The 26,712-nt window shown below is 45.1% G+C and overlaps 1 protein-coding gene and 1 pseudogene across 1 annotated transcript in view; both read right to left on the bottom strand.

The window, feature by feature from the left end:
- The window catches only part of LOC126475356 (proton channel OtopLc), a 763,792-nt gene that overhangs the window by 343,114 nt on the left and 393,966 nt on the right, over positions 1–26,712 (bottom strand). The window contains exon 3 of the mRNA XM_050103169.1: positions 11,942–12,048. Within this exon, the coding sequence (XP_049959126.1) occupies positions 11,942–12,048 (107 nt within the window). The remainder of the gene's footprint in view (positions 1–11,941; positions 12,049–26,712) is intronic.
- On the bottom strand, positions 21,143–21,260 carry LOC126476033 (5S ribosomal RNA; annotated as a pseudogene).

The raw sequence follows: 26,712 nt of genomic DNA, 5'->3' as shown, positions 1-26,712 counted from the left end.
AGCGTTCTTATATATAAAGCCGCGGTGCGGACGGCTAAGGGAACGCCTGATCAAATCGGCTCTCCCAACTAGCCGCTGGGCTAGTAATGCACCACATTAAGTTACCGAATAAATCATAGCTTCTTTTGCTGATGGCCGATGAAGCTCTTAATTTAAATGTGCATTTAGCACACAGGTAAGTAATCATAATAAAAGTTTGACGTGGCCAAGTTAAATATTTTGGGCGAGAGAATTAATTTAATTACACTGCACGCAGTAGACGAGCTCTGAACTTGCCCTTTTGAGATACGCTATCGCTATAGTTTTATAGTTATAAACTTCTCACATCTTTATGATTATAGCGGATCTCCATTCTGCTTAAATATAAACATCCTAGCCTTATTTATTAGTCTAATTAATCTATCTTGCTTCCTTAATTTTTAAGACAAAAACCAGAAAATCATGAATTTCAACTAAAATTTTAGTTTGTGAGATCCAGAATACTGTTTCTACTAAATTATTATGCAAAAGAACTCTAAATATAAATTTTTAAGTCTCTAGTTCTTTTCTGTTGCGCCAATGCTTTTTACAGAAAAACATCCAAATTTCGAAAATGGTTAAAGTTATTGAACTGGTATAGAACACATATTGATTTAGTATTACTCCTGACATGCTAGAAACGTTTCAGGTTATTCACTTGATTTTTAAAGTATTGCGCAACATTTATGACGTCAGGGCTAGTTACAGCGGACTAGACTGGCACACAATGGAAAGACTGATGTGAATTTACTATGGCGTGAGTAGGCTGCTTCCCTACAGTAGTAACACACATTAGACGTTTCATTCTTCGATGCAAAAATTCAGAAGTGCTACAAAAAAATCATGCATCATTTTTTTCTGTTGGTAAATACATTTTTCCCAAGTACCGGCTCATCAGCTTTCTCATAAAAAACGCTAAATACTTCAGGAGAAGGAAATTTCAGAAAAACACTGAGACTGTATTCCGAGCGAATATGAACGCATATGTTGCAATTCAGAGGAGCGTTAAGAAAATAATGAAGGCCGCAAGGGCACAAAGTTCTTTACTGTAGTAACTGCACTTACTTGAAACGTATTTTCAGATCAGCCACCTACAAGGCACTTTTTAGTGCTTCTTAGAATAGAAATGTTTGTTTATATGTATATGCATTTCCCAAATCCTATCCCTTCCATCCGATTGATACAGATCATAGCGTGACTCAGCACTCAAAATCACACGTTACAAGGCACCCACTGTCCAGTGGCGTCTTCACACCTTCCCACGCCTCGTTTAGGACTGACACAATCGTGCGGCATACGGAGAGCTGCCCGACCGTTGTAACCAATGCGCCATGTTACCGGGACACAATAGTTGGAGATTGATGTGAATAGCATTCTGGACAGTTTGAGTGAATGATTTGGCCACCCAGATCACCCGACGTGACTCCCATCGAACATTTATGGGACGTAATCGAGAGATCAGTTCGTGCACAAAATCCTGCACCGGCAATACTTTCCCGATTATGGACGGCTACAGAGGTAGCATTTTCCCACGTTACTGCACGGGACTTCCAAAGGCTTGTTAAGTGCACGCCACTTTGAATTGGTGCACTACGCGGTACGTAAGGAGGGCCGAAACCATGTTAGAACGTATCAGGTGACTTAGCACCTCAGTGTGTTTGGATTTTAAATGCTAACAATTGTAATGGGCTTTAAAATGACTGTTACTGATAACGACTGACTCAGAATGTCGTTGGTACCAGTTACTGTTCATCTATTTTCACAACGTATTTCGAATGTTTGAACCTCAATCATCAAGTGGATTTATGGGGACTAAAATGGCTAATGTGTGTTGTATTACGACTTTGAAATAATCTATAGCACTGACTATAGTTGAATTCTTTTATCTTGGCGGCTCGCGCATGCCCGCCCAGACGCGGGAGATTGCTGCGTTGCACGCGCCAAGAGAAGCAGCGCCATAGTATAGCATAGTTCGCAAGCTTACGTGTACGGGGGGGAGCGCGCAGTTCATGAAGTAAAGCCACCACGGCCGCATTAACCCTTTCGCTGCTACAAAGACGTGCTCCCTGCATTCCGCGCTGTGCGCCATTTTGTCACTGCACTGCTCGCCTGTGCTGACACATGGTGTTCCGACTGCTTTGACACTCTTATCAATCGATTCCACAAAAACTATTTGGCCCAAAAATTAGATTTTTACACATCTTCTTGACTGATACCTTCCCCCCGTAAATGACTTAATTTTGTTTCGGTGTTCAACGCTGTTATTATGCACCATTAAATATAGTAAACCATTGCACGAAATTTTGAAGAGTTTGCAGAGGTAAAAGTCCATAGAGTATACTTTCCGTATGGTCGATTTTAGTTGCCACAATGTTGAGAATGAAATGTGGACAAGATACCTAAATTTCATATAAAATTTACTGTTTAACAATATCTCATTTGATTTAAGTACCACATAGGTGTCGTATGTAATATTGAGAAATATTCCGTCTTTCGCGACTGTAACAAATGTTTTATTTACACTGAGCACGTTTGGCTTTATTTTAAAGCACTTCAATCAATCAAAAGGAAGTAGACAAAATACATTAAACAAAACTGTGGACTTACAAAAACATTAGGACTTGAATATACCGTCTATCAGTGAAGTGCTCTGAGCTATGTCAAATATAATTTTTGTGTGTGGCACACACAAACATCATTTATTTGCTAAAACACTGATCTACCAACACAAACGTTGAATACTGTGTTACCGCAGCACAAAACTACGAAAGATGACTTGGCAATGGAGGAGACAAAATACTGTCCACTGAAGATGCTTCAAAAGAGAGAAACGCGTCTGGTCTAAATAAGTCCCTTATTACAGTTGCAGAAGAGGAATATATTTCAGTACCATTGGTAAAACTGCGACTGTGGAACAAAAACAAGAAAGAGGACATGAGTACCATTGTGTATGTGACATACCTTTACTTGATTGAAGTGCTTTAAAATAAAGCCAAACGCGCCCAGTGTAAATAAAACTTTTATTACAGTCGCGAAAGACGGATTATTTCTCTATATTACATACGACACCTATGTGGTACTTAAATCAAATGAGATATTGTTATACAGTAAATTTTATATGGAATTTAGGTATCTTGTCCACATTTCATTCTCAACATTGTGGCAACTAAAATCGACCATATGGAAAGTATACGCTATGGACTTCTACTTCTGCAAACTCTTCAAAATTTCGTGCAATGGTTTACTACATTTAATGCTGCATAATAACTGCGTTGAACATCGAAACAAAATTAAGTCATTTATGGGAGGGAAGGTATCAGTCAAGAAGACGTGTAAAGATCAAATTTTTGGGCCAAATAGTTTTTGTGAAATCGAATGATAAGTGTGTCAAAGCAGTCGAAACATCATGAGTCTGCACAGGCGAGCAGTGCAGTGACGACAAAATCGGGCACAGCGCGGAATGCGGGGAGCACGTGACTGCAGCAGCGAAAAGGTTAATGATGAGACAAAGCACTAGAAATTTCAAAAAATTGCATTCAAACGAATATAATTCGTGAAGTAAGGCACTTCGATATTGTTTTTAAATAATGAAAATATTAAGCACCACATAAGGTTTGAACTCATAACCTTTCACATAGTAGATCAACACCTTAACCGTGACACTAACGCACCTCGTCTGACTAAATAACGCCATGAGGAGTATAACACGTCACGCAAAAAACTGACAAACACTGTTCGTATGACTATGAATTACTCACGCTTCGTCGAAGTACAATAGGAAATAAACAATTACCGCTATTCTTTATTGTGAAAAACGGTTCGTGAGAGTGATACAAACACCTTTCCTTGCTACCGCCTGAATCAGGAGTCTTATTGCTTGTTTGGTTTAATTAATTAATAGAATATGAAGCAATTGGTATAAAGAATGCTTTTTCCAAACTTTCTATAAAAGAAAGTCTGCTATCAAGACATTGCTTTTGTTCTATTACTTTATTTATGACTGAACGTTTCTAAAACTGAAGCCACTCGTCCGTGCTCTGCACTGCAGTCGAGCTCTGGCAACGTCGTTCTCTGTTCATTGGCTGACTGTGTTTTGTGACGTCAGATGCGCAGAACGAACCTAAACTCGGCCGCCAACATAAATGACGCGCACTTTAGTAGAGCAAAACACTATTTCGGTACTTTTGTGGAGATGTATGACTGAATGGGTGAACGACATCTGAATGTGAAACGAAAATAAAAATATTTACTGTGGTCACTGCCTCCGTGCCCTTTCGTGTTACATAATACTATGTATACGCAGAGGGAACATAGTTGGCGTCTAGATCCTAATAAATTCAAGGAACATATTGTAAAACAAAACACTACTGCGGAGCAAATCTCAATGCATTTAGGCGACGCAGAGAGAACATAGTTGGCGTCTAGATCTTAATAAATTCAAGGAACATATAGTAAAACAAAACACCATTGCGGAACAAATCTCAATGCATTTAGGCGACGACTTTTTTTAAAAAAATTTATTTACACATCATGTTCGGTAGGACCAAATTGAGGAGCAAATCTCCAAGGTCATGGAACCTGTCAGCACATGAAACTACAGCACAAAAGTAATAACAGATAAAAATAAATGTTTATTAACCCGAAATAAGTCACTGCATAAGTTTAAGTAAACGCAATCAACAATACAACAAGGATCAGCTTAATTTTTCAAGGAACTCCTCGACAGAATAGAAGGAGTAACCCATAAGGAAACTCTTCAGTTTCAATTTGAAAGCGCATGGATTACTGCTAAGATTTTTGAATTCGAGTGGTAGATTATTGAAAATGGATGCAGCAGTATACTGTACATCTTTCTGCAGACGAGTTAAGGAAGTACGGTCCAAACGCAGGTTTGATTTTTGCCGAGTATTAACCGAGTGAAAGCTGCTTATTCTTGGGAATAAGCTAATAATGTAAACAAGAAATGACAGTAAGGAATATATATAGAGGCCAATGTCAAAATACCCAGACTCGTGAACAGGGGTCGACGAGAGGTTCGTGAATTTACACCACTTATTGCCCGAACCGCGCGTTTCCGAGTCAAAAATATCCTTTTAGAATGGCAAGAGTTATCCCAAAATATAAAACCACACGACATAAGCGAATGAAAATAAGCAAAGTAGACTAACTTTCGTGTCGAACGATCACTCGTTTCAAATACCGTTCGAATAGTAAAAATGGCAGTATTAAGTCTATGAACAAGAACCTCAACGTGGACTTTCCACGACAGTTCACTGTCTATCTGAACACAGAAATTTGAACTGTTCGGTTTCGCTAATCATATGTCTGTTCCGTGAAATTAAAACGTCAGGTTTTGTTGAAGTGTGTGTTAGAAACTGTAAGAACTGAGTCTTACTGTGATTTAGCGTTAGTTTATTTTCTACAAGCCATGAACTTAGGGCATGAACTTCACTATTTGAAACTGAGCTGATGTTGCACACAACATCCTTTACGACTAAGCTAGTGTCATCAGCAAACAGAAATATTTTAGAGTTGCCCGTAATACTAGAGGGCATATCATTTATGTAAATAACGAACAGGAGCGGCCCCAACACTGATCCCTGGGGCACCCCCCACTTGACTGTACCCCACTCAGACCCCACATCACAGCCATCCTCAACATTGTGAATAATGACCTTTTGCTTGCATATATGAATAGAAAAACAATTTTTATTACCATGTTAGTGTGTGTGTGTGTCTGGAATGCACACTACCTTACCATCCAACACAGACCGCACCCGGGGGTCTACATACTTCTACCGCTGTCCCCACCTTTATGCCCCTCATCTGTATCCTCGTAATATATGCCAACACTGGCAGGATGTCTGTCTCCCTTCAATTTTTAAAGTTCCATGAAATTTGGAAAGACATCACTGTGTCCCGAATTCCGCACCCACTTGTCATCCCCAACTGGCATCCTATAGTAATTCATTTGCTTGGCACACCTTCTGATGCAGCACATTCGGATCTAGCACATTAACCGCGAAACTCAGTTCCCGCATACAGTATCCTAGCAACTACACTCATATCCTATTTTCTATTCACCTGCGTATGTTGTCCATCCTCTCCCGCCGCAACTTCAACCAACTCCCATCAGCCAACGATAAAATTCAAACCATTCCTGCTAACCCAAGTTCAAATGGTTCAAATGGCTCTGAGCACTATGGGACTTAACTTCTGAGGTCATCAGTCCCTTAGAATTTAGGACTACTTAAACCTAACTAACCTAAGGACTTCACACACATTCATGCCCGAGGCAGGATTCGAACCTGCGACCGTAGCGGTCACGCGGTTCCGGACTGTAGCGCCTAGAACCGCTCGGCCACTTCGGCGCTAACCTAAGTCACAACGCTATACCTCACACCATTCTTCGGCTTGCGTCCCAGCCCTCATCCACTTAAGCGGCACTTGCAACTTCACAAGGGCCTGTAGTCATAAGCACAATTCACCCTCCATCAAGAACATGATCATTTTCATGCACCACCACGACCACTATTATTAATGTCATTAGTGATAATGCTTCACCTGCGATATAAAATCATGTAAAAGCTTTTCAAAACCGTGAAAAATTATCCATCTAAGTGAATTAAAAAAGCCAAATATTTTGATCTGCATTTTTTTGTATTTCAAAACTCCTGTTAAATGTGTAAAACCTCTGGTGCAAGAACCGTTTTATGTGCTGCTTGCCTGCCCTTAGTGGGGAGTTGGCATAACAATAAAAAACCATAGTTTCAGTCTGGACGGAGTCCAGACGGCGATTACATATGGCAGCACAACGTGCAGTATCTGAGGAAGACGACCGAGTCCGTCACTGATACGTCGCGCACCATAAACGGGAACTGCAACTCGGTTGAACTCCCGAAGGCACAACATTAGTTTATCATTTCGACAAAATGTAAGAGATTACATCCTGTCGAAAACGCTATGTTTAGAGGTGCAGCACATAGTCGGAAGTAAATCAGCGGCGCCTTTTCGAGAAAGCCATCCCGGCATTTGCCTTAGCCGATTTTGGGAAATCACCGGAAACCTAGATCTGGATGACCGGACACGGGGTTTGAACTGTCCGTCCTCTCGAATGCTAGTCCTGCACTTGCTACTGCGCCACCCGGTTCGGTTGCCACCTCGAATAGCGCAGGGGTGCCGAAGTGGTCTTATCTTGTTTCGGAACCAAACCGAACAAGAAGTTGAAAGGCGGCTCCACAAGGGTCGAGATTGGGTCCTTAATTCTGCAGCTACAAATTTGCTGCATTTGTTTAATTAATTGAGAGGTACTGCCTATACAGACGAGTTGCTTGAAGCGGCGGTGCACATAAGTAAGAGATTCTCCGGATGAGTTATTAGGCTCTACGCGGTATCTCGCCAGACAGGGACAGCCCGTCGTAAAAACGGTCGGCCTCGGCTGTCAGCGGCTGGAGTGAAAGTGAAGCTCGCCGGGCTGACTGTTTCGCGGCGGGAGAGAGACGTGCGTAACGCCAGAAGCGGCGGGCGCGAGCTTTTTTTGTGGAAGGCTGGTGCGTCCAGTTAACTACGCGTGCGCTATATTAGGGCGGGAATGCGGGCAGAGGCAGTGGCCGGCCCGCGGTCACTGTCGGCGCCTCGATTCCCCAGTCCTCTCGGAAAAGAAGCGGAGCGGACGAGGCTCTCGCGACTGATAGAACCCGGACTAGGGGTGGGGGTGGGGGTGGGGGTGGGGGTGTGGGGGGGGGGGGGGAAAGGGTGATCAGTTGGGGTTCCGAAGAAATATAAAAACGTGCGAGGCAGTATTGACACTTTAGACTCTTCTATGAAGTCCACCAACCAGTATCGTTCATCAAGTGACACTTGATGGACTAATGTCACCTTTTGTTATATGCACTCACGATTACTACATCGTAATTGAAATATAGGCCTTTTGTAATAAAGTGACGAATTTCGCGATCTTAATTGTCTATATTCAACGATCGCCACGCACGAGGAAATCATATTAATTCAAATCTCATTATTGTAGTTATCCTCACATGACTATATTCGTTGGCTGCGATAGCTTAACAACCAGACTGTAGCCTTTCAACCTAACGTAGGCCTTGGGTTATCGCCTTTCGACCTAACATAGTCTTCGGGCTACATATCAGCCCAGTCTGTCACCACAGCCTACATTCGAAAAAAGTAATATACAGGGTGTTACAAAAAGGTACGGCCAAACTTTCAGGAAACATTCCTCACACACAAAGAAAGAAAATACGTTATGTGGACACGTGTCCGGAAACGCTTACTTTCCATGTTAGAGCTCATTTTATTACTTCTCTTCAGATCACATTAATCATGGAATGGAAACACACAGCAACAGAAAGTACCAGCGTGACTTCAAACACTTTGTTACAGGAAATGTTCAAAATGTCCTCCGTTAGCGAGGATACATGCATCCACCCTCCGTCACGTGGAATCCCTGATGCGCTGATGCAGCCCTGGAGAATGGCGTATTGTATCACAGCCGTCCACAATACGAGCACGAAGAGTCTCTACATTTCGTACCGGGGTGGCGTAGACAAGAGCTTTCAAATGCCCCCATAAATGAAAGTGAAGAGGGTTGAGGGTTGAGGTCAGGAGAGCGTGGAGGCCATGGAATTGGTCCGCCTCTACCCATCCATCGATCACCGAATCTGTTGTTGAGAAGCGTACGAACACTTCGACTGAAATGTACAGGAGCTCCATCGTGCATGAACCACATGTTGTGTCGTACTTGTAAAGGCACATGTTGTAGCAGCACAGGTAGAGTATCCCGTATGAAATCATGATAACGTGCTCCATTGAGCGTAGGTGGAAGAACGTGGGGCCCAATCAAGACATCACTAACAATGCCTGCCCAAACGTTCACAGAAAATCTGTGTTCATGACGTGATTGCACAACTGCGTGCGGATTCTCGTCAGCCCAAACATGTTGATTGTGAAAATTTACCATTTGATCACGTTGGAATGAAGCCTCACCATAAAGAGAACATTTGCACTGAAATGGGGATTGACACATTGTTGGATGAACCATTCGCAGAAGTGTACCCGTGGAGGCCAGCCAGCTGCTGATAGTGCCTGCACACGCTGTACATGGTACGGAAACAACTGGTTCTCCCGTAGCACTCTCCATACAGTGACGTGGTCAACGTTACCTTGTACAGCAGCAACTTCTCTAACGCTGACTGCACGAAGAATTGCCTCGTCCATTGCAGGTGTCCTCGTCGTTCTAGGTCTTCCCCAGTCGCGAGTCATAGGCTGGAATGTTCCGTGCTCCCTAAGACGCCGATCAATTGCTTCGAACGTCTTCCTGTCGGGACACCTTCATTCTGGAAATCTGTCTCGATACACACGTACTGCGCCACGGCTATTGCCCCGTGCTAATCCATACATCAAATGGGCATCAGTCAACTCCGCATTCGTAAGCATTGTACTGACTGCAAAACCACGTTCGTGATGAACAATAACCTGTTGATGCTACGTATTGATGTGCTTGATGCTAGTACTGTAGAGCAATGAGTCGCATGTCAACACAAGCACCGAAGTCAACATTACCTTCCTTCAACTGGGCCAACTGGCGGTGAATCGAGGAAGTACAGTACATACTGACGAAACTAAAATGAGCTCTAACATGGAAATTAAGCGTTTCCGGACACATGTCCACATAACATCTTTTCTTTATTTGTGTGTGAGGAATGTCTCCTGAAAGTTTGGCCGTACCTTTTTGTAAAAGGAGTGAAAATTAAAATTTAAAACAGTCTTGATCGCAGCATGAGGCAGAAGGAACATTATCGTTTTCCTATTATTTCTGAACCAACTTTTTTGTGTAGTGTTGCATTTCTTTTAAAGTCTATAAATCTTCTGGTCCCTTAGTGTTGATCCGGGTATGACTACATCGAGACTATAAAAATGCACAGAAATGATAATGTTTCTTCCGAACGATCTCAAAGATATCAATATGCTGCTCTTATTCAGGTATTTAATGCTCAACGTATGTTATTATAATAGTGTAATCAATCCCTGACTCTGTTGCCAAGTGGCCCACCAAAATATTCACTTTTTCGACATTAAAAAAATAAAAAAACAAAATAACAATTCTTTTTATTTTCGCCCTCCAAGAGCAACGTTACAACTGGTAATCATCTATTGATTGGGATAAACACTTATCAGTTAGGATGTAAACAGTGCAACCTGCGATTTTCTTTAATCGTCTCAGAATATAGTTGTTTGTACCAGACATCGAACAGTGTTGCGTTTTGACGTTGAGTGGCTCCCCTAAACCCGCTGGCATATTTCGACAGATAATTTCAGGCAAGCCAGCAGCGGTGTGGAGCAGAACAGTACGACCGCCGCGGGATTATCAGGTACGTGGTGTGGACAGGGCGCACGGTCAAGAAAAGCATTTGTACCCCTGGGCGTGTTATAATACTCAAACGGTCGATTTCAGCCATACTTATTTTAGTTGCTCGCCCTGGAACAAGCGTGATCTAACGTGAAACGTCCCCTAAGAAAAATTATTGAATTACTGTGCTGATTTTCAAACAGCGAGCAGAACTGAACGTACTCAGACATTTCTCTCTCTTTACTTATTTTGATTAACACTAAACTGACAAACAATATTTTTAGCGCAACGCAATCTGACTTTCAAAAATTCCTACAAAAGAATGGCCCTGACTATCAATAACCTATACCATTTATGAATCACTTACCTCACAAAAAAATCTTCGTTACTCCAACTACTGCAATACAGCGAGCGCCACTGCTGCCAGCTAAATAAAAGATTCTAACTACTGAACTTGACGCACGTCAAGATCATCCGCTCTCAAAATTCCGCCATTTCTCTCCCCACATCCACCACTGCTGGCGGCTCACCTCCAACTAGAATTGTGGCGATTCGTGAATGATTCGTTCATTTGAACGACTCCAAATAAAGAATCGGAAGAATCGAATCGTGATACGGACGAATCGTCGTTCAAAAGAATCGTAAGAACGATTGCGTGTTTCCGAGTCATGACGATTCCAAGTTCCAACGATTCATCGATTCTTAGTACGCTATGCTTCGAAGGCAACTTCCGAGTCGTGCCGAATGACTACGACCGCCAGATGGCAGTCAAGTGGAGGATGCGTGTAAACAAAGTAAGCAGTTTTCGCACAAATCGACTCCTCTTTCCTGGCATACTGAAGTAAAACAATAGATGCAACCAAATCAAACGTGACCTTTCATCAATTAAGGCGTTACACGTATAAATCGAGAATCACACTTGTGACGTTGTATGAATGTTGACTCATAAATAAACTATTTCTGGCATATCTTATCATGACAGTTCGATTCTAACCCCATTGAAAATTTCAGACATGTCCTGCCAACTGTGAGTAAGATGTAGAACTTTTTGCATCCTGTAAGAATCGTGCCATCGCAGACTAGAATGAATCGAGAAAGAATCGTGAACGAATCGTAGGAATCGATTCGCAATGTGAGATTGAATCGTAGGAATCGAATCGGGAAAAAGAATCGTGTTGCCAAACTCTACCTTCAACTGCGCAACGCTACGCGCTGTTGACAGCCAACTGCCCAACACTACAATAGCGACTATTTCAACAATTCCCATCAGCCACAGACTGCACACCGCACAGCCAGTGATTTTCATACAGAGCGCTAGGTGACGTTACCAACATAAAAACCTAAACAGCCTACTTACAAACGTATTGGTGCTTTGTGTGTGTTTTTCCTGCGCTCTGGTTTTCATACGAGAATGTAAGATGCAGAATACGATGTCGATAGCGGCTGGCAATCAATACCTTTGAATGTAAACACAGCACGATTTAAATGTGCTGTGCCTGTCACAGTGCTAGCACATCACAGAGACAGGCAGCGGCAGTGGCGGAGCGGCGTACTCACTTGGCGTTCTTGGGCGCGAAGCTGTCCATGTCGGCGGACTCGTCCAGCAGCTGGCTGCTGCAGTGGTGCGCGGGCGACGTGTGCGAGCCGTAGCCGTCCGGGTTGAGCTGCAACACAACAAGGCCGCGCGGCGGTCAGCGCTCTCTGTCCAGCCCTGCCTCCTCCGTCCTCCAGCCTCCAGCACGCGCGCTGCTCTGCTCTGCTGGCCCCAGCGCAGAACCAGCACCACGCGCCACACAGCAGAGGCAGCCGCCGCCGTCCCCACAGCCTGGCTGGCTGGCCGGCTTCACTCGTACTACCAGCTCACCTATCTACAGCATTTCACTGTGTCAGTCACAATGTCCTCCTACATAAACTCAGCTTGATGGAATTGTTGCTGTAAAGTCATTTACGAGCCCGAAAGTTAGGAAATTAGCAGTCTGAATGGGACACTAGACCCACAGCAAGGCGGGTTTACAGTATACAGGATGGTCCATTGATAGTGAGCGGGCCAAATATCTCACGAAATAAGCATCAAACGAAAAAATTACAATGAACACAACTCGTCTAGCTTGAATGAGGAAACCAGATGGCGCTATGGTTGGCCCGCTAGATGGCGCTGCCATAGGTCAAACGGATATCATCTATGTTTTCTTTTCTTAAATAGGAACCCCCATTTTTTATTACATATTCATGTAGTACGTAAAGAAATATGCAGGTTTAGTTAGACCACTTTTTTCGCTTTGTGATAGATGGCGCTGTAATAGTCGCAAACATATCGCTCACAATTTTAGACGAACAGTTGGTAACAGGTAGGTTTTTTTAAATTAAAATACAGAACGTAGGTACGTTTGAACATTTTATTTCGGCTGTTCCAATGTGATACATGGAACTTGTCATTTCTGAGAACGCGTGCTGTTACAGCGTGATTACCTGTAAATACCACATTAATGCAATAAATGCTCAAAATGATGTCCGTCAACCTCAATGCATTTGGCAATACGTGTAACGACATTCCTCTCAACAGCGAGTAGTTCGCCTTCCGTAATTTTCGCACATGCATTGACAATGCGCTGACGCATGTTGTCAGGCGTTCTCGGTGGATCACGGTAGCAAATATCCTTCAACGTTCCCCACAGAAAGAAATCCGTTGCCGTCAGACCCGGTGAACATGCGGGCCATGGTATGGTGCTTCGACGACCAATCCGCCTGTCATGAAATACGCTATTCAATACCGCTTCAACTGCACGCGAGCTATCTGCCGGACATTCATCATGTTGGAAGTACATCGCCATTCTGTCATGCAGTGAAACATCTTGTAGTAACATTGGTAGAACATTACGTAGGAAATCAGCATACATTGCACCATTTAGATTGCCATCGATAAAATGAGGACCAATTATCCTTCTTCCCATAATGCCGCACCATACATTAACCCGCGAAGGTCGCTGTTGTTCCACTTGTCTCAGCCATCGTGGATTTTCCGTTGTCCAATGGTGTATATTAACTCGCTTTTTCGTTACCGCTGTTGGTGAATGACTCTTCGACGGTAAATAGAACGCGTGCAAAAAATCTGTCATCGTCCAATAATTTCTCTTGTGCCCAGTGGCAGAACTGTACACGACGTTCAAAGTCGTTGCCATACAATTCCTGGTGCATAGAAATATGGTACGGGTGCAATCGATGTTCATGTAGCATTCGAAACAACGACGTTTTTGACATTCCCGATTCTCGCGCAATTTGTCTGCTACTGATGTGCGGATTAGCCGAGACAGCAGCTAAAATACCTACTTGGGCATCATCATTTGTTGCAGGGTGTGGTTGACGTTTCACATGTGGCTGAACACTTCCTGTTTCCCTAAATAACGTAAGTATGCGGCGAACGGTCCGGACACTTGGATGATATCGTCCAGGATACCGAGCAGCATACATAGCACACGCCCGTTGGCCATTTTTATCACAATAGCCATACATTAACACGATATCGACCTTTTCCGCAATTGGTAAACGGTCCATTTTAACACGGGTAATGTATCACGAAGCAAATACCGTCCGCACTGGCGGAATGTTACGTGATACCACGTACTTATACGTTTGTGACTGTTACAGCGGCATCTATCACAAAGCGAAAAAAGTGGTCCAACTAAAACATTCATATTTCTTTACTTACTACACGAATATGTAATAAAAATGGGGGTCCTATTGAAAAAAACAAAACGCAGATGATATCCGTTTGACCTATGGCAGCAGCATCTAGCGGCCCAACCATAGCGCCATCTGGTTTCCCCCTTCAAGCTAGGCAAGTTTCGTTCTTTGCAGTGTTTTGGTTTGACGCTTATTTTGTGAGATATCAAATGGTTCAAATGGCTCTGAGGACTATGGTACTTAACATCTATGGTCATCAGTCCCCTAGAACTTAGAACTTCTTAAACCTAACTAACCTAAGGACATCACACAACACCCAATCATCACGAGGCAGAGAAAATCCTTGACCCCGCCGGGAATCGAACCCGGGAACCCGGGCGCAGGAAGCGAGAACGCTACCGCACGACCACGAGCTGCGGACTTGTGAGATATTTGGCGCGGTCATGATATGCAACCTGTTTAGAGTTTCCAGATAGCAAGTCAAAAATTTGACGAAAAAAATTGGAACTGAATTTAAACTTGATGCTGCACTCAACCAGTGTCATATACAGGGGTTTCAAAAAGGGCTTAAGAACTTGGCTGGCCGCCCTTCCTCCCTACTACCACCGGGAGTCCGCTTCCGTCAACTGCTCCATTCTCTTTCCTTCCGCTTTCCTAAAACCTTCTTGACAACTTGGGGTACAGCACCGCCTTGGCTCCGGCCCCGGACCTGTCTGCTCCGTGTCCTTTGTCAGTTTCCCAAGAATGGTACCCTTTCTCTTGTTTATCGTCGGGCATTTGCTGCTCTATGCGCACAAATGAAGGAGGCCACATTTATTTACACTGGTGGCTCAAAAACATCGTTTGGTGTTGGGAGTGCCTATATTGTTGGCGACACCTCAAATCTATTTCGGCTTCCCGACCAGTGTTCGGTTTATACGGCGGAGCTTTACGCTGCTCTCCAGGCTGTCCAATACATCCGTCGCCATCAGCGGATACAGTATGTTTTCTGCTCAGACTCTCTCAGCTCTCTCCTCAGTCTCCAAGCTCTCTACCCTGTCCACCCTCTGGTCCACCGGATTCAGGACTGCCTCCACTTGGTCTACTTAAGGGGCGTCTCTGCGGCGTTCCTCTGAATCCCAGGACATGTTGGTATCTGTGGAAATGAGGCGGCCGATATAGCGGCCAAGGCTGCAGTCTCTCTTCTTCGGCCAGCTATTCGCACGATTCCCTTCGCCTATCTACGGAGTGCTTTATGTCGTCCTGTTGCTCCTTTAAGGCACGCACATTGGTCGACACTTCCCCATAATAAATTGCGGGATATGAAAGCTCTTCCCCGTGCTTGGACCTGTTCCTCCCGAACTCGTCGTCGGGAGGAGGTAATTTTAACTAGACTCCGGATAGGGCACTGTCTTTTTAGCCATCGACATCTTTCAAGTGGCGATCCCCGCTTTGTCCCCACTGCTCTGAACTGTGGACGGTGAGACACCTTTTACTTGAGTGCCCCTATTTTACTCAGTTACGCGCCCGTCTACAGCTGTCGCCTGATATATCTTCCATTTTACCAGATGACACACGATCAGCCGATCGTGTTCTTGAGTTCATTAGAGCCAGTGAGATGACGTCAGTCATTTGAAGCTCTTTTTGGGGACAAATAACCCCCTTCTATAACGGTTTTTTAAGCTTTCCTTCTGTTTCTGGTTTCCCCACTTTTCTGAATTTTGCTCCCATTGCTGCTGGTTTGCAGTTTCGTTTTTTAGCTTTCCCTAAGTCACAGACCGCGCGCTAATGACCGTAGCAGTTTTGCGCCCTAAAAACCATAACAAAAAACTTTCAAAATTCATATAAATTGATAGTACCTACAGAAGTGAGTGTAGTATCAATTTGTAGGGAAATACCTCAGGTTTTGTCTCCCATAGTTCGCTAGTGCCGAATCGTACCGTAAGCAGCGCTAGCGGCAGTTGCGTTATAGATGGCTGCCTTCACTGGACGCGAGCGTGCTAGCTGTGTGGTTTGGTTTAAAGAAAAGAAGTCGGCGAAAATAGTTTAGCGGAATTTCCGTACCAAGCACGCTAAAGATCCTCCTAGTAGGCCTACAGTTTATGAGTGGCGTAAATGTTTTGTAGAAACAGGGTGTTCGGTAAGACATGGGAACTCACCAGGTCGTCCAAGCACATCTGACGACGTCGTTGAGCGAATGAGACAACGTTTTGTCAATAGCCCTACGAAATCGACCCGGCGTGCATCTCGCGAACTGCAGATCCCACATACGACTGTCTGGCGTGTGTTGATAAACCGTTTGCATTTGAAACCGTACAGACTGACGATCGTACAAGCAATAAAAGACGCTGATGAAATGGCTCGCAAGAACTTTTGAGCAGATACGTTAAATCGATTACATGAGGATTAACATTTCTTGGACAATATTATCTTTTCTGACAAGTCGCCTTTTCAGTTACGTGGCAAGGTTAACACACAGAACTGTAGGATTTGAGGCAGTGGAAATACGCATCAAACATGGCAGCATGTTCGTGATAGCCCTAAACTGAATGTTTTTTGTGCATTGAGCAAGAACAAAGTGTACAGCCCTTTTTTTCCGCGACAGAACCACCAATGAGATAGTGTATCTGGATATCTTACAATATTTTTTCATACCAGAGGTCGATAAGGATGACCAAGAACGAAATGTTTACTTCATGCAAGATTCAGCATCCCACTGCCTCGCTTAAGTCCGGGGTTTTCTCAGTGAAAGCTTTCCAGGTCAATGGATTGGCCGTGATGCACCAATTGCATGGCCCCCACGTTCCCCAGACCTGACACCATTCTACTTTTTTAAATGGGGATTCACCAAGGATATCGTGTTTGCACTTCCTGTGCCGGCTTCTCTACCTGAACTTAGAGCAAGAATTTACGCCCCCACTGGGCAAGTTACACTTACAATGCTACAGCGAGTTTAGGAAGAAATTGTCTTCCGATGGGATGTGTGGAGGATATCCAACGAAAGCCACATACAACATCTCTAGCTGAAGGTAAAAAACTTGATGTGCTTCTATACAAAATAACACTAAACGCAGCTCTATACCTTCTTTCAAAAAATTTATATGAATTTTTAAAGTTGTAAAGTTCTTTTTGAAATACCCTATACAAAGCTACGTTTACATGGACCATATTTTTTTAGCTACACTGTCTGATAGAAAGTATCCTTACATGCATTAGTGGACATCAACAAGGGTTTTGCCCACCCTTCGCCTTTCTGACAATTTGAACTCTATGGGGACATTCTCAATGAGGTCTCTGAATCTCTGTCAAGAAACCACAGAAGGTAGTGACTCAGTTTAGTCACATTTTCACTTCGAATCATTGGAAACCTCGGGGAGAGACCCATAATTAAGTTAACGTATTTTTCCTATTTTCATTCAATAATCCATGGAACATTGTTCTAGGGTAGCTTATCTTTAAGAAAGAAAGGTTTCATTGCTCAATAATGTACTGTAGGAATATGTGGTGCTTAGCCACGATCATCTTTTAGACATCTGTTAAGGACTTGGGCATTCTGACTACTGCTTCACAGCATATTTATTGCTCCTGAAGTGTGTTGTAAATAACCTAATTTAGTTCAAAAGGAACAATTATGTACACAATTACAATACTAGAAGAAATAATGAATTTCATGATTCAACATTCGGGTTGCCTTCAGAACAAAAACTCGCGCAGAATGCTGTCACGAACAGTTTTGATCACACACTTGTGAGTGGTTAGCAAGTAGCTGTATTTATGCTGGGTGTTAAAAATGTGTTTAATACTTTGGGAGGTGGTAGTGCTCATCGAGACAAGATAAGTCCAACAAATATGGGTCCTGAAAGGCATACTTTCCGACATAAATACGTGTTTACAGGAAGAACTTCACGACGCTTGGTAGCGGATTGAGCACAGACGTCGCATTGACTCTCCTTCAATGTTTTGGCACGGTATTATGATTATTATGATGTTTTATAGTATTCTACCTACCATTAGTTGGTTTGCAGCCAGTTATGTGATCCCAGTCGTGTTGTAGGCTACGTTAGTTTTCATTGTATTTGCGTGACTTATTGTACGGCACGGTCAACACTCGGTACTGATCATGGTGTTTTACCTTCATCCAAATGCGGATTGTTGTCTTATGGTTCGGGGAGTAAAGGGACCAAACTAGATGATCGTCAGTCCCCGGATTCACTTGTGTGTTTACTGTTATTACGCTATTTGTACGTACAAATGGTGTAGTAGATTTACATTTTCTCTCTTCCGCCACTTATAAGCAATGGAAGTACACTCCTGGAAATGGAAAAAAGAACGCATTGACACCGGTGTGTCAGACCCACCATACTTGCTCCGGACACTGCGAGAGGGATGTACAAGCAATGATCACACGCACGGCACAGCGGACACACCAGGAACCGCGGTGTTGGCCGTCGAATGGCGCTAGCTGCGCAGCATTTGTGCACCGCCGCCGTCAGTGTCAGCCAGTTTGCCGTGGCATACGGAGCTCCATCGCAGTCTTTAACACTGGTAGCATGCCGCGACAGCGTGGACGTGAACCGTATGTGCAGTTGACGGACTTTGAGCGAGGGCATATAGTGGGCATGCGGGAGGCCGGGTGGACGTACCGCCGAATTGCTCAACACGTGGGGCGTGAGGTCTCCACAGTACATCGATGTTGTCGCCAGTGGTCGGCGGAAGGTGCACGTGCCCGTCGACCTGGGACCGGACCGCAGCGACGCACGGATGCACGCCAAGACTGTAGGATCCTACGCAGTGCCGTAGGGGACCGCACCGCCACTTCCCAGCAAATTAGGGACACTGTTGCTCCTGGGGTATCGGCGAGGACCATTCGCAACCGTCTCCATGAAGCTGGACTACGGTCCCGCACACCGTTAGGCCGTCTTCCGCTCACGCCCCAACATCGTGCAGCCCGCCTCCAGTGGTGTCGCGACAGGCGTGAATGGAGGGACGAATGGAGACGTGTCGTCTTCAGCGATGAGAGTCGCTTCTGCCTCGGTGCCAATGATGGTCGTATGCGTGTTTGGCGCCGTGCAGGTGAGCGCCACAATCAGGACTGCATACGACCGAGGCACACAGGGCCAACACCCGGCATCATGGTGTGGGGAGCGATCTCCTACACTGGCCGTACACCACTGGTGATCGTCGAGGGGACACTGAATAGTGCACGGTACATCCAAACCGTCATCGAACCCATCGTTCTACCATTCCTAGACCGGCAAGGGAACTTGCTGTTCCAACAGGACAATGCACGTCCGCATGTATCCCGTGCCACCCAACGTGCTCTAGAAGGTGTAAGTCAACTACCCTGGCCAGCAAGATCTCCGGATCTGTCCCCCATCGAGCATGTTTGGGACTGGAAGAAGCGTCGTCTCACGCGGTCTGCACGTCCAGCACGAACGCTGGTCCAACTGAGGCGCCAGGTGGAAATGGCATGGCAAGCCGTTCCACAGGACTACATCCAGCATCTCTACGATCGTCTCCATGGGAGAATAGCAGCCTGCATTGCTGCGAAAGGTGGATATACACTGTACTAGTGCCGACATTGTGCATGCTCTGTTGCCTGTGTCTATGTGCCTGTGGTTCTGTCAGTGTGGTCATGTGATGTATCTGACCCCAGGAATGTGTCAATAAAGTTTCCCCTTCCTGGGACAATGAATTCACGGTGTTCTTATTTCAATTTCCAGGAGTGTATACTACTCGACAAGTGAAAGGTGAATATGATATTCTGCTATGGTTTTGCAAATGGACGTAGCCTGCGAGCCCGTGCGCTCTACGCTGAGAAATATTCACAGCGCAGAGTGCTCTCTGACGAGCCGTTCGGCCGACCTTTCCAGCGTCTGAGGGACACAGGAACCTTTGCACCTCGGAAGACTGACAGTAGAGAGTCCGCACATCTGAGATACAGGAGCCTGTGCTATGATCGGTGGAAGAAAGCCCTGGGGCCAGTGTGCGACGATTGGCAGCTGCAGAAGGCGTGCCTCACTCTTCATGTACAACTGCTGCACCCATATCGTCTACAGCGTGTTCAGGCCCTAAGGCCACGGGTCATCATGGCAGACGGCAAATGGCTGTTACAGAAATGTGCCGCACATCCACTGTTCACCGAGGAGATGGGGCTGACAAGAGATAGTGGTATTAATTTTCACAACCAGCAGGTATGGGCAGATGTAAATCTGCAAGTAATTCAGAAAAGAGGGCACCAACACCGATTCTCAATCAACGTGTGGGAATGCGTACTTGGTAATAGATTAATAGGGCCATGCCGGGGTGCACCATGTGGTCTTTCTCATTAAGGTATTGCGTAAGTTGCTGGAGGCTGTGCCACGGCAGCAACGAATACAAATGTAGTTCACGCATGATGGAGCACCAGCACACTTTCGTTACAAAGTGCGCGAACATCTGACCCAGACATTACAGCACCTCCGGATTGGTCGAAAGGTGGTGGGGGGAGGGGGACATGTTGGCCTGCTCCTTTCCCCCATCTCAGTCCACTAGACTTTTGACTATGGGGATAGTTGAAGGAATTGGCTATGCCACACCAATCAACGATGTGCGGACGCTACAGTGCCGCGTCTTTATTGCGTGTCCGTTGGTGCAACAGCAACGGAGTATACGTCGAAGGGTGATTCATTCCTAATTCCGGAGTCGGGGGGGGGGGGGGGGGAGGGGGGGGGTTGCATTGTCATAAATGGACGCCCTCTTGTAAACAAGTGTTTATCGCAGGAAGTATGCATTTCCGGACCCGTGTTTATTGGACTTATTTTTCTTATTTTGATCAATAGTACTACCTCTCGAAGTATCCGACATTTATTTTGAACACCTTGTAAATGAACTGTAACATTAATTTAAAATAAAAAAAGCACTTCGTCTTCAGGCCACGAGTGGCGTACCGGACCATCAAACCGCCGTGTTATCCTCAGAGGAGGATGCGGATAGGAGGGGCGTGGGGTCAGCACACCGCTCTCCCGGTCGTTATGATGGTATTCTTGACCGAAGCCGCTACTATTCGGTCGAGTAGTTCCTCAATTGGCATCTCGAGGCTGAGTGCACCCCGAAAAATGGCAACAGCGCATGGCGGCCTGGATGGTCACCCATCCAAGTGCCGACCATGCCCGACAGCGCTTAACTTCGGTGATCTCACGGGAACCGGTGTATCCACTGCGGCAAGGCCGTTGCATTAATTTAAAATGATTCGTCTCAAATATTTCAGTTAATTGTCCAAGTCATCCATGGAACATAAAGCTGACGGTTCAAATGGCTCTGAGCACTATGGGGCTCAACTACTGAGGTCATCAGTCCCCTAGAACTTAGAACTACTTAAAACTAACCGTAGCGGTCGCGCGGTTCCAGACTGTAGCACCTAGAACCGCTCGGCCACCAGCGGCCGGCCATAAAGCTGAGTAACTGACCTTACTGCTGCTTTCTTGTGTCTTTACCCGTCCTTACTTGTCCCATTACAACGTCTACACGTACTTACAAGCAGCGACCGAACGTTTCACGTCGTTCACCAGAGCATACTGAACGGAGCAAGGAAACAGACGAATATTAACAGGTGAAATGTGATTTCCTTCTTCGCTCAGTGAAGCTCCAATCGCAGTTACTCTCACGTATCACGAACTCTTTTTTTCTGTATACGGAGCGTGAGACAAATTATGCGACGTATTGTTCCGCGGAGTCACTCAAAAGAATTCACTGGCAGACTTTGATTAATCCTCTGCATTGCTACACTTACAAAATAAAAGTAAATAAGCGTCGTGGGCCCCGCTTTGACCCTGGAGACATGTTTAAAGCTGGCAACAAATGAAGCACTGTCGCTGTCTGACTACTTTGGTAAACATTCCGAAATCCGACTACAGGACTGGAAAATTTATAAAGTAACTCTGGAACGATCAGGGTGACGTTGCGCGTTTTCAGCGTAAGGACTCTTGTATTCAACTGTCATGATTTGTTTTTAACCCATGTGGGCGCTTCATGCCACATTTACACAGGTTACATTTTTTTGTTTGTTGGTGCCTATTTGTTCATACACCACATGGCCCAGACTCCAGGGATTTGAGCTGAGCTTTAGCTAACTCTTACTTTTGTAAGTATCATAATTTCTGCCTGTGATCTCTGATATTACAAGAGGACTTTTACTTAAACGCAAGCTTTATTATCATTTTGTGATTCTAGGTACGGACAAGTGGGCATCCTGCTGAGCTTGATTTATACAGGGTGTCTTAAAAAGAACGACCCGATTTTAAATAGAATTATTTATTAGGAAGAATGGCTTAACAGCAACAAATTGCATGCTAAATTACTTAGAAAAGACAGAAATTTATAAAAGTCCATCATACAGGGTGTTTCAAAAATGACCGGTATATTTGAAACGGCAATAAAAACTAAACGAGCAGCGATAGAAATACACCGTTTGTTGCAATATGCTTGGGACAACAGTACATTTTCAGGCAGACAAACTTTCGAAATTACAGTAGTTACAATTTTCAACAACAGATGGCGCTGCGGTCTGGGAAACTCTATAGTACGATATTTTCCACATATCCACCATGCGTAGCAATAATATGGCGTAGTCTCTGAATGAAATTACCCGAAACCTTTGACAACGTGTCTGGCGGAATGGCTTCACATGCAGATGAGATGTAATGCTTCAGCTGTTCAATTGTTTCTGGATTCTGGCGGTACACCTGGTCTTTCAAGTGTCCCCACAGAAAGAAGTCACAGGGGTTCATGTCTGGCGAATAGGGAGGCCAATCCACGCCGCCTCCTGTATGTTTCGGATAGCCCAAAGCAATCACACGATCATCGAAATATTCATTCAGGAAATTAAAGACGTCGGCCGTGCGATGTGGCCGGGCACCATCTTGCATAAACCACGAGGTGTTCGCAGTGTCGTCTAAGGCAGTTTGTACCGCCACAAATTCACGAAGAATGTCCAGATAGCGTGATGCAGTAATCGTTTCGGATCTGAAAAATGGGCCAATGATTCCTTTGGAAGAAATGGCGGCCCAGACCAGTACTTTTTGAGGATGCAGGGACGATGGGACTGCAACATGGGGCTTTTCGGTTCCCCATATGCGCCAGTTCTGTTTATTGACGAACCTGTCCAGGTAAAAATAAGCTTCGTCAGTAAACCAAATGCTGCCCACATGCATATCGCCGTCATCAATCCTGTGCACTATATCGTTAGCGAATGTCTCTCGTGCAGCAATGGTAGCGGCGCTGAGGGGTTGCCGCGTTTGAATTTTGTATGGATAGAGGTGTAAACTCTGGCGCACGAGACGATACGTGGACGTTGGCGTCATTTGGACCGCAGCTGCAACACGGCGAACGGAAACCCGAGGCCGCTGTTGGATCACCTGCTGCACTAGCTCCGCGTTGCCCTCTGTGGTTGCCGTACGCGGTCGCCCTACCTTTCGAGCACGTTCATCCGTCACGTTCCCAGTCCGTTGAAATTTTTCAAACAGGTCCTTTATTGTATCGCTTTTCGGTCCTTTGGTTACATTAAACCTCCGTGGAAAACTTCGTCTTGTTGCAACAACACTGTGTTCTAGGCGGTTGAATTCCAACACCAGAAAAATCCTCTGTTCTAAGGAATAAACCATGTTGTCTACAGCACACTTGCACATTGTGAACAGCACCCGCTTACAGCAGAAAGACTACGTACAGAATGGCGCACCCACAGACTGCGTTGTCTTCTATATCTTTCACATCACTTGCAGCGCCATCTGTTGTTGAAAATTGTAACTGCTGTAATTTCGAAAGTTTGTCCGCCTGAAAATGTACTGTTGTCCCAAGCATATTGCAACAAACGGTGTATTTCTATCGCTGCTCGTTTAGTTTTTATTGCCGTTTCAAATATACCGGTCATTTTTGAAACACCCTGTAAATGTTCAATATGTCCTCCACTGGCTGCACGGACGACATCTAGCCGAAAGCCGAATGCATCCCAAACTGGGCGTAAGGTGTCTGCTGTCCCTGAAGCTACAGCAGCTGATTTTAGTTCATCAAAGTCATGAGGTAAGGGAGGAACGTAAACACACTGTTTAACATATCCCCACAGGAAGAAATCACATGGTGTTAAGTCAAGGGACCTAGGAGGCCGAGAGTGTAAAGCCGGGTCTCGCGGTCCTGTGCGCCCTATCCATCGTTGAGGTACGTTGGCATTGAGGAAACTGCGCACTTTGTTGTGCCAGTGCGGTGGTGCTCCATCTTGCTGACAGACGAAATTGTCAGAGTTAAGTTGTGGGAATAACCAGTTCCGTAGCATTGCAAGATATGATTGTCCTGTTACGGTTTCTTCCTCAAAACAGTAGGGTCCATAAACCTTGATTTGCGAAGCAGCACAAAAAAACATTCACTTTTGGTGAATCACGTTCGTGTTCAGTTGTTTGAACACGTATGAAACGCCCGCTGAACTGCGATCACTGATAGAGTACGACTAAATTCAATAACACAATACGCCTTCTGTTGCGCGGACGCCATATTGCGCGAAACTGGCTGCACGCTCCAGGTCAGCGCTCCTAGCGACTATCTGCGGTTTTTTCTCTGAAGCGCTAGACCATGCCGATTACATCTAGCGCTGTTTCAGTTACCCAGGTGATATTCGTCTCAATATTATTACAAGTTAAAATCGGGTCATTCTTTTTGGGACACCCTGCATAATAAATGTGTAAACCTGAGACTTTTCTTCGATGTTTTACACACACGTGGAGCGGCCTTATCGGCAGTTTCTTTCAGTCGTTACAAATAAACAGCTCAGAATTAGGCGATTACTACAAACTCCAGATTAATACGGAAGAGAAAATCACAGTCACATTACTGCAATTAGGGGTCGATGCATGCACGTTTAATAAATTGAGAAACTTTATTTGCAAATTTCCACTATAACATCCATTTTTCTAGGTATTCTGGGATCGCCAATGTTTTCTTAGGTTTTCGGATGGTGAGGTCAAATTTTAATAAGCGTTAAGCACATGGTTTAAGAAAGTCCCAAGAAGGTGTGAAATGTCGAAGAAAAGAGCCGCTCACAATCTAATGTCTGAAACAAGACTTAGGTGGCAGATTACTGGCAGGTATTGTCAAGTCATAGAATGAAGATTTTCACGACCGGATGTTTCAGCTGTCGTGAATTCTTCCGGGTTGTATGGCCGTGGTCCATGGAACTCTTCTATCCCTGACGTTTCGTCCAAAGCTACGTTGGACATCTTCGGAGGCGCTCCTGGTTGTGCTGAGTCTTGCCGGCAAGACTCAGCACAAGAAGGAGCACCTCCGAAGATGTCCAACGTAGCTTTGGACGAAACGTCAGGGATAGAAGAGTTCCATGGACCACGGCCATACAACCCGGAAGAATTCTCGGCAGGTATTGTCAAGACTTCGCACTACTGAGTAGACTGTTTCTGGCGCCTTACTGGAACTGGGGAGGGTTGGACGCGCTCTAGTTCAAATGGTTCAAATGGCTCTGAGCACTGTGTGACTTAACATCTGAGGTCATCAGTCCCCTAGAACTTGGGACTACTTAAACCTAACTAACCTAAGGACAGCACAACATCCATGCCCGAGGCAGGATTCGAACCTGCGACCGTAGCAGCAGCGCAGTTCCCGACTGAAGCGCCTAGAACCGCTCGACAACAGCGGCCGGCGGACGCGCTCTAGTGACCGGTCCGTTGTACAGTCCTAGTGGTGGAACTCACAGGGAGTTCCTTTTGTGTGAGGTTTCCACGGTACGTCAACGAGACCTGCCAAGAGATCCAATTGTTAACAAAAGAATTCCCAAGTAGCCGAAAAGGCAGTTCCTCATTGTACCGATTGTAAGGGTAGAGCAGTCTTCAGAAATTTTCTTCTGCATAAGATGCCTCCCGGGAAGAGCGCTAGCAGCGGAATATCGCCAATGTGGACACAGCCGTGCAGACAGTAGGTCACAAATCTCCCGCGGTCGGACCTAGGACAGATCCGGTAGGCAAAATAAACAGTCGGGAAGGATGTGACAATAGCAGTTAGCGCTTGTCGAACTAGAAAGAACGTAACGTAACGCCGGTGCAGACTGAGAATGGTGAGGCGAAAGAAAGTGAATCTACGTCTCTAACCACTGGTGACGCGCACCGCCTCTAAATACAGTGGAGCAAGTGCCGCCCACGGCGACAGCCTCTGTTTCGACCGTGAATGAGGGAAACTGATAAATACTGAAAGAAAATGAGACACCTACAGCCATCCTTGTGATCTTGTTTTTGTGTAGCTACCAGTTCCGCGCTTCAGTGTGCTGTCTTCAGGCCTTATTTGATGCTGAAGGGGTTATCACGATCCATACATACGCTGCACATCAGTGGCCAATATAACTGGTTTAACGCAGACCATCTGTACCTGTGATATCAGCACTCCAAACATCAACTGGTTGGAGTGCTGGTATCACAGGTACAGATGGTCTGCATTAAACCAGTTATATTGGCCACTGATGTGCAGCGTATGTATGGATCGTGATAACCCTTCAGAATCAAGTTCTGAATTTCTTTTTTGGAAATTTGTGGTAAGGTATTATGGGACCACACTGCTGAGGTCATCGGTCCGTAAGCCTACACACTACTTAATCTAACTTACGCTATGGAGAACCCGCACACCCTTGCTCGAGGGAGGCG

Source organism: Schistocerca serialis, chromosome 4 (assembly GCF_023864345.2).
Source record: "Schistocerca serialis cubense isolate TAMUIC-IGC-003099 chromosome 4, iqSchSeri2.2, whole genome shotgun sequence".
In the NCBI taxonomy this organism is placed as follows: Eukaryota; Metazoa; Arthropoda; class Insecta; order Orthoptera; family Acrididae; genus Schistocerca; species Schistocerca serialis.
The sequence above is the reverse complement of the archived record's forward strand: the minus strand, read 5'-3'. Positions and strand labels throughout refer to the sequence as shown.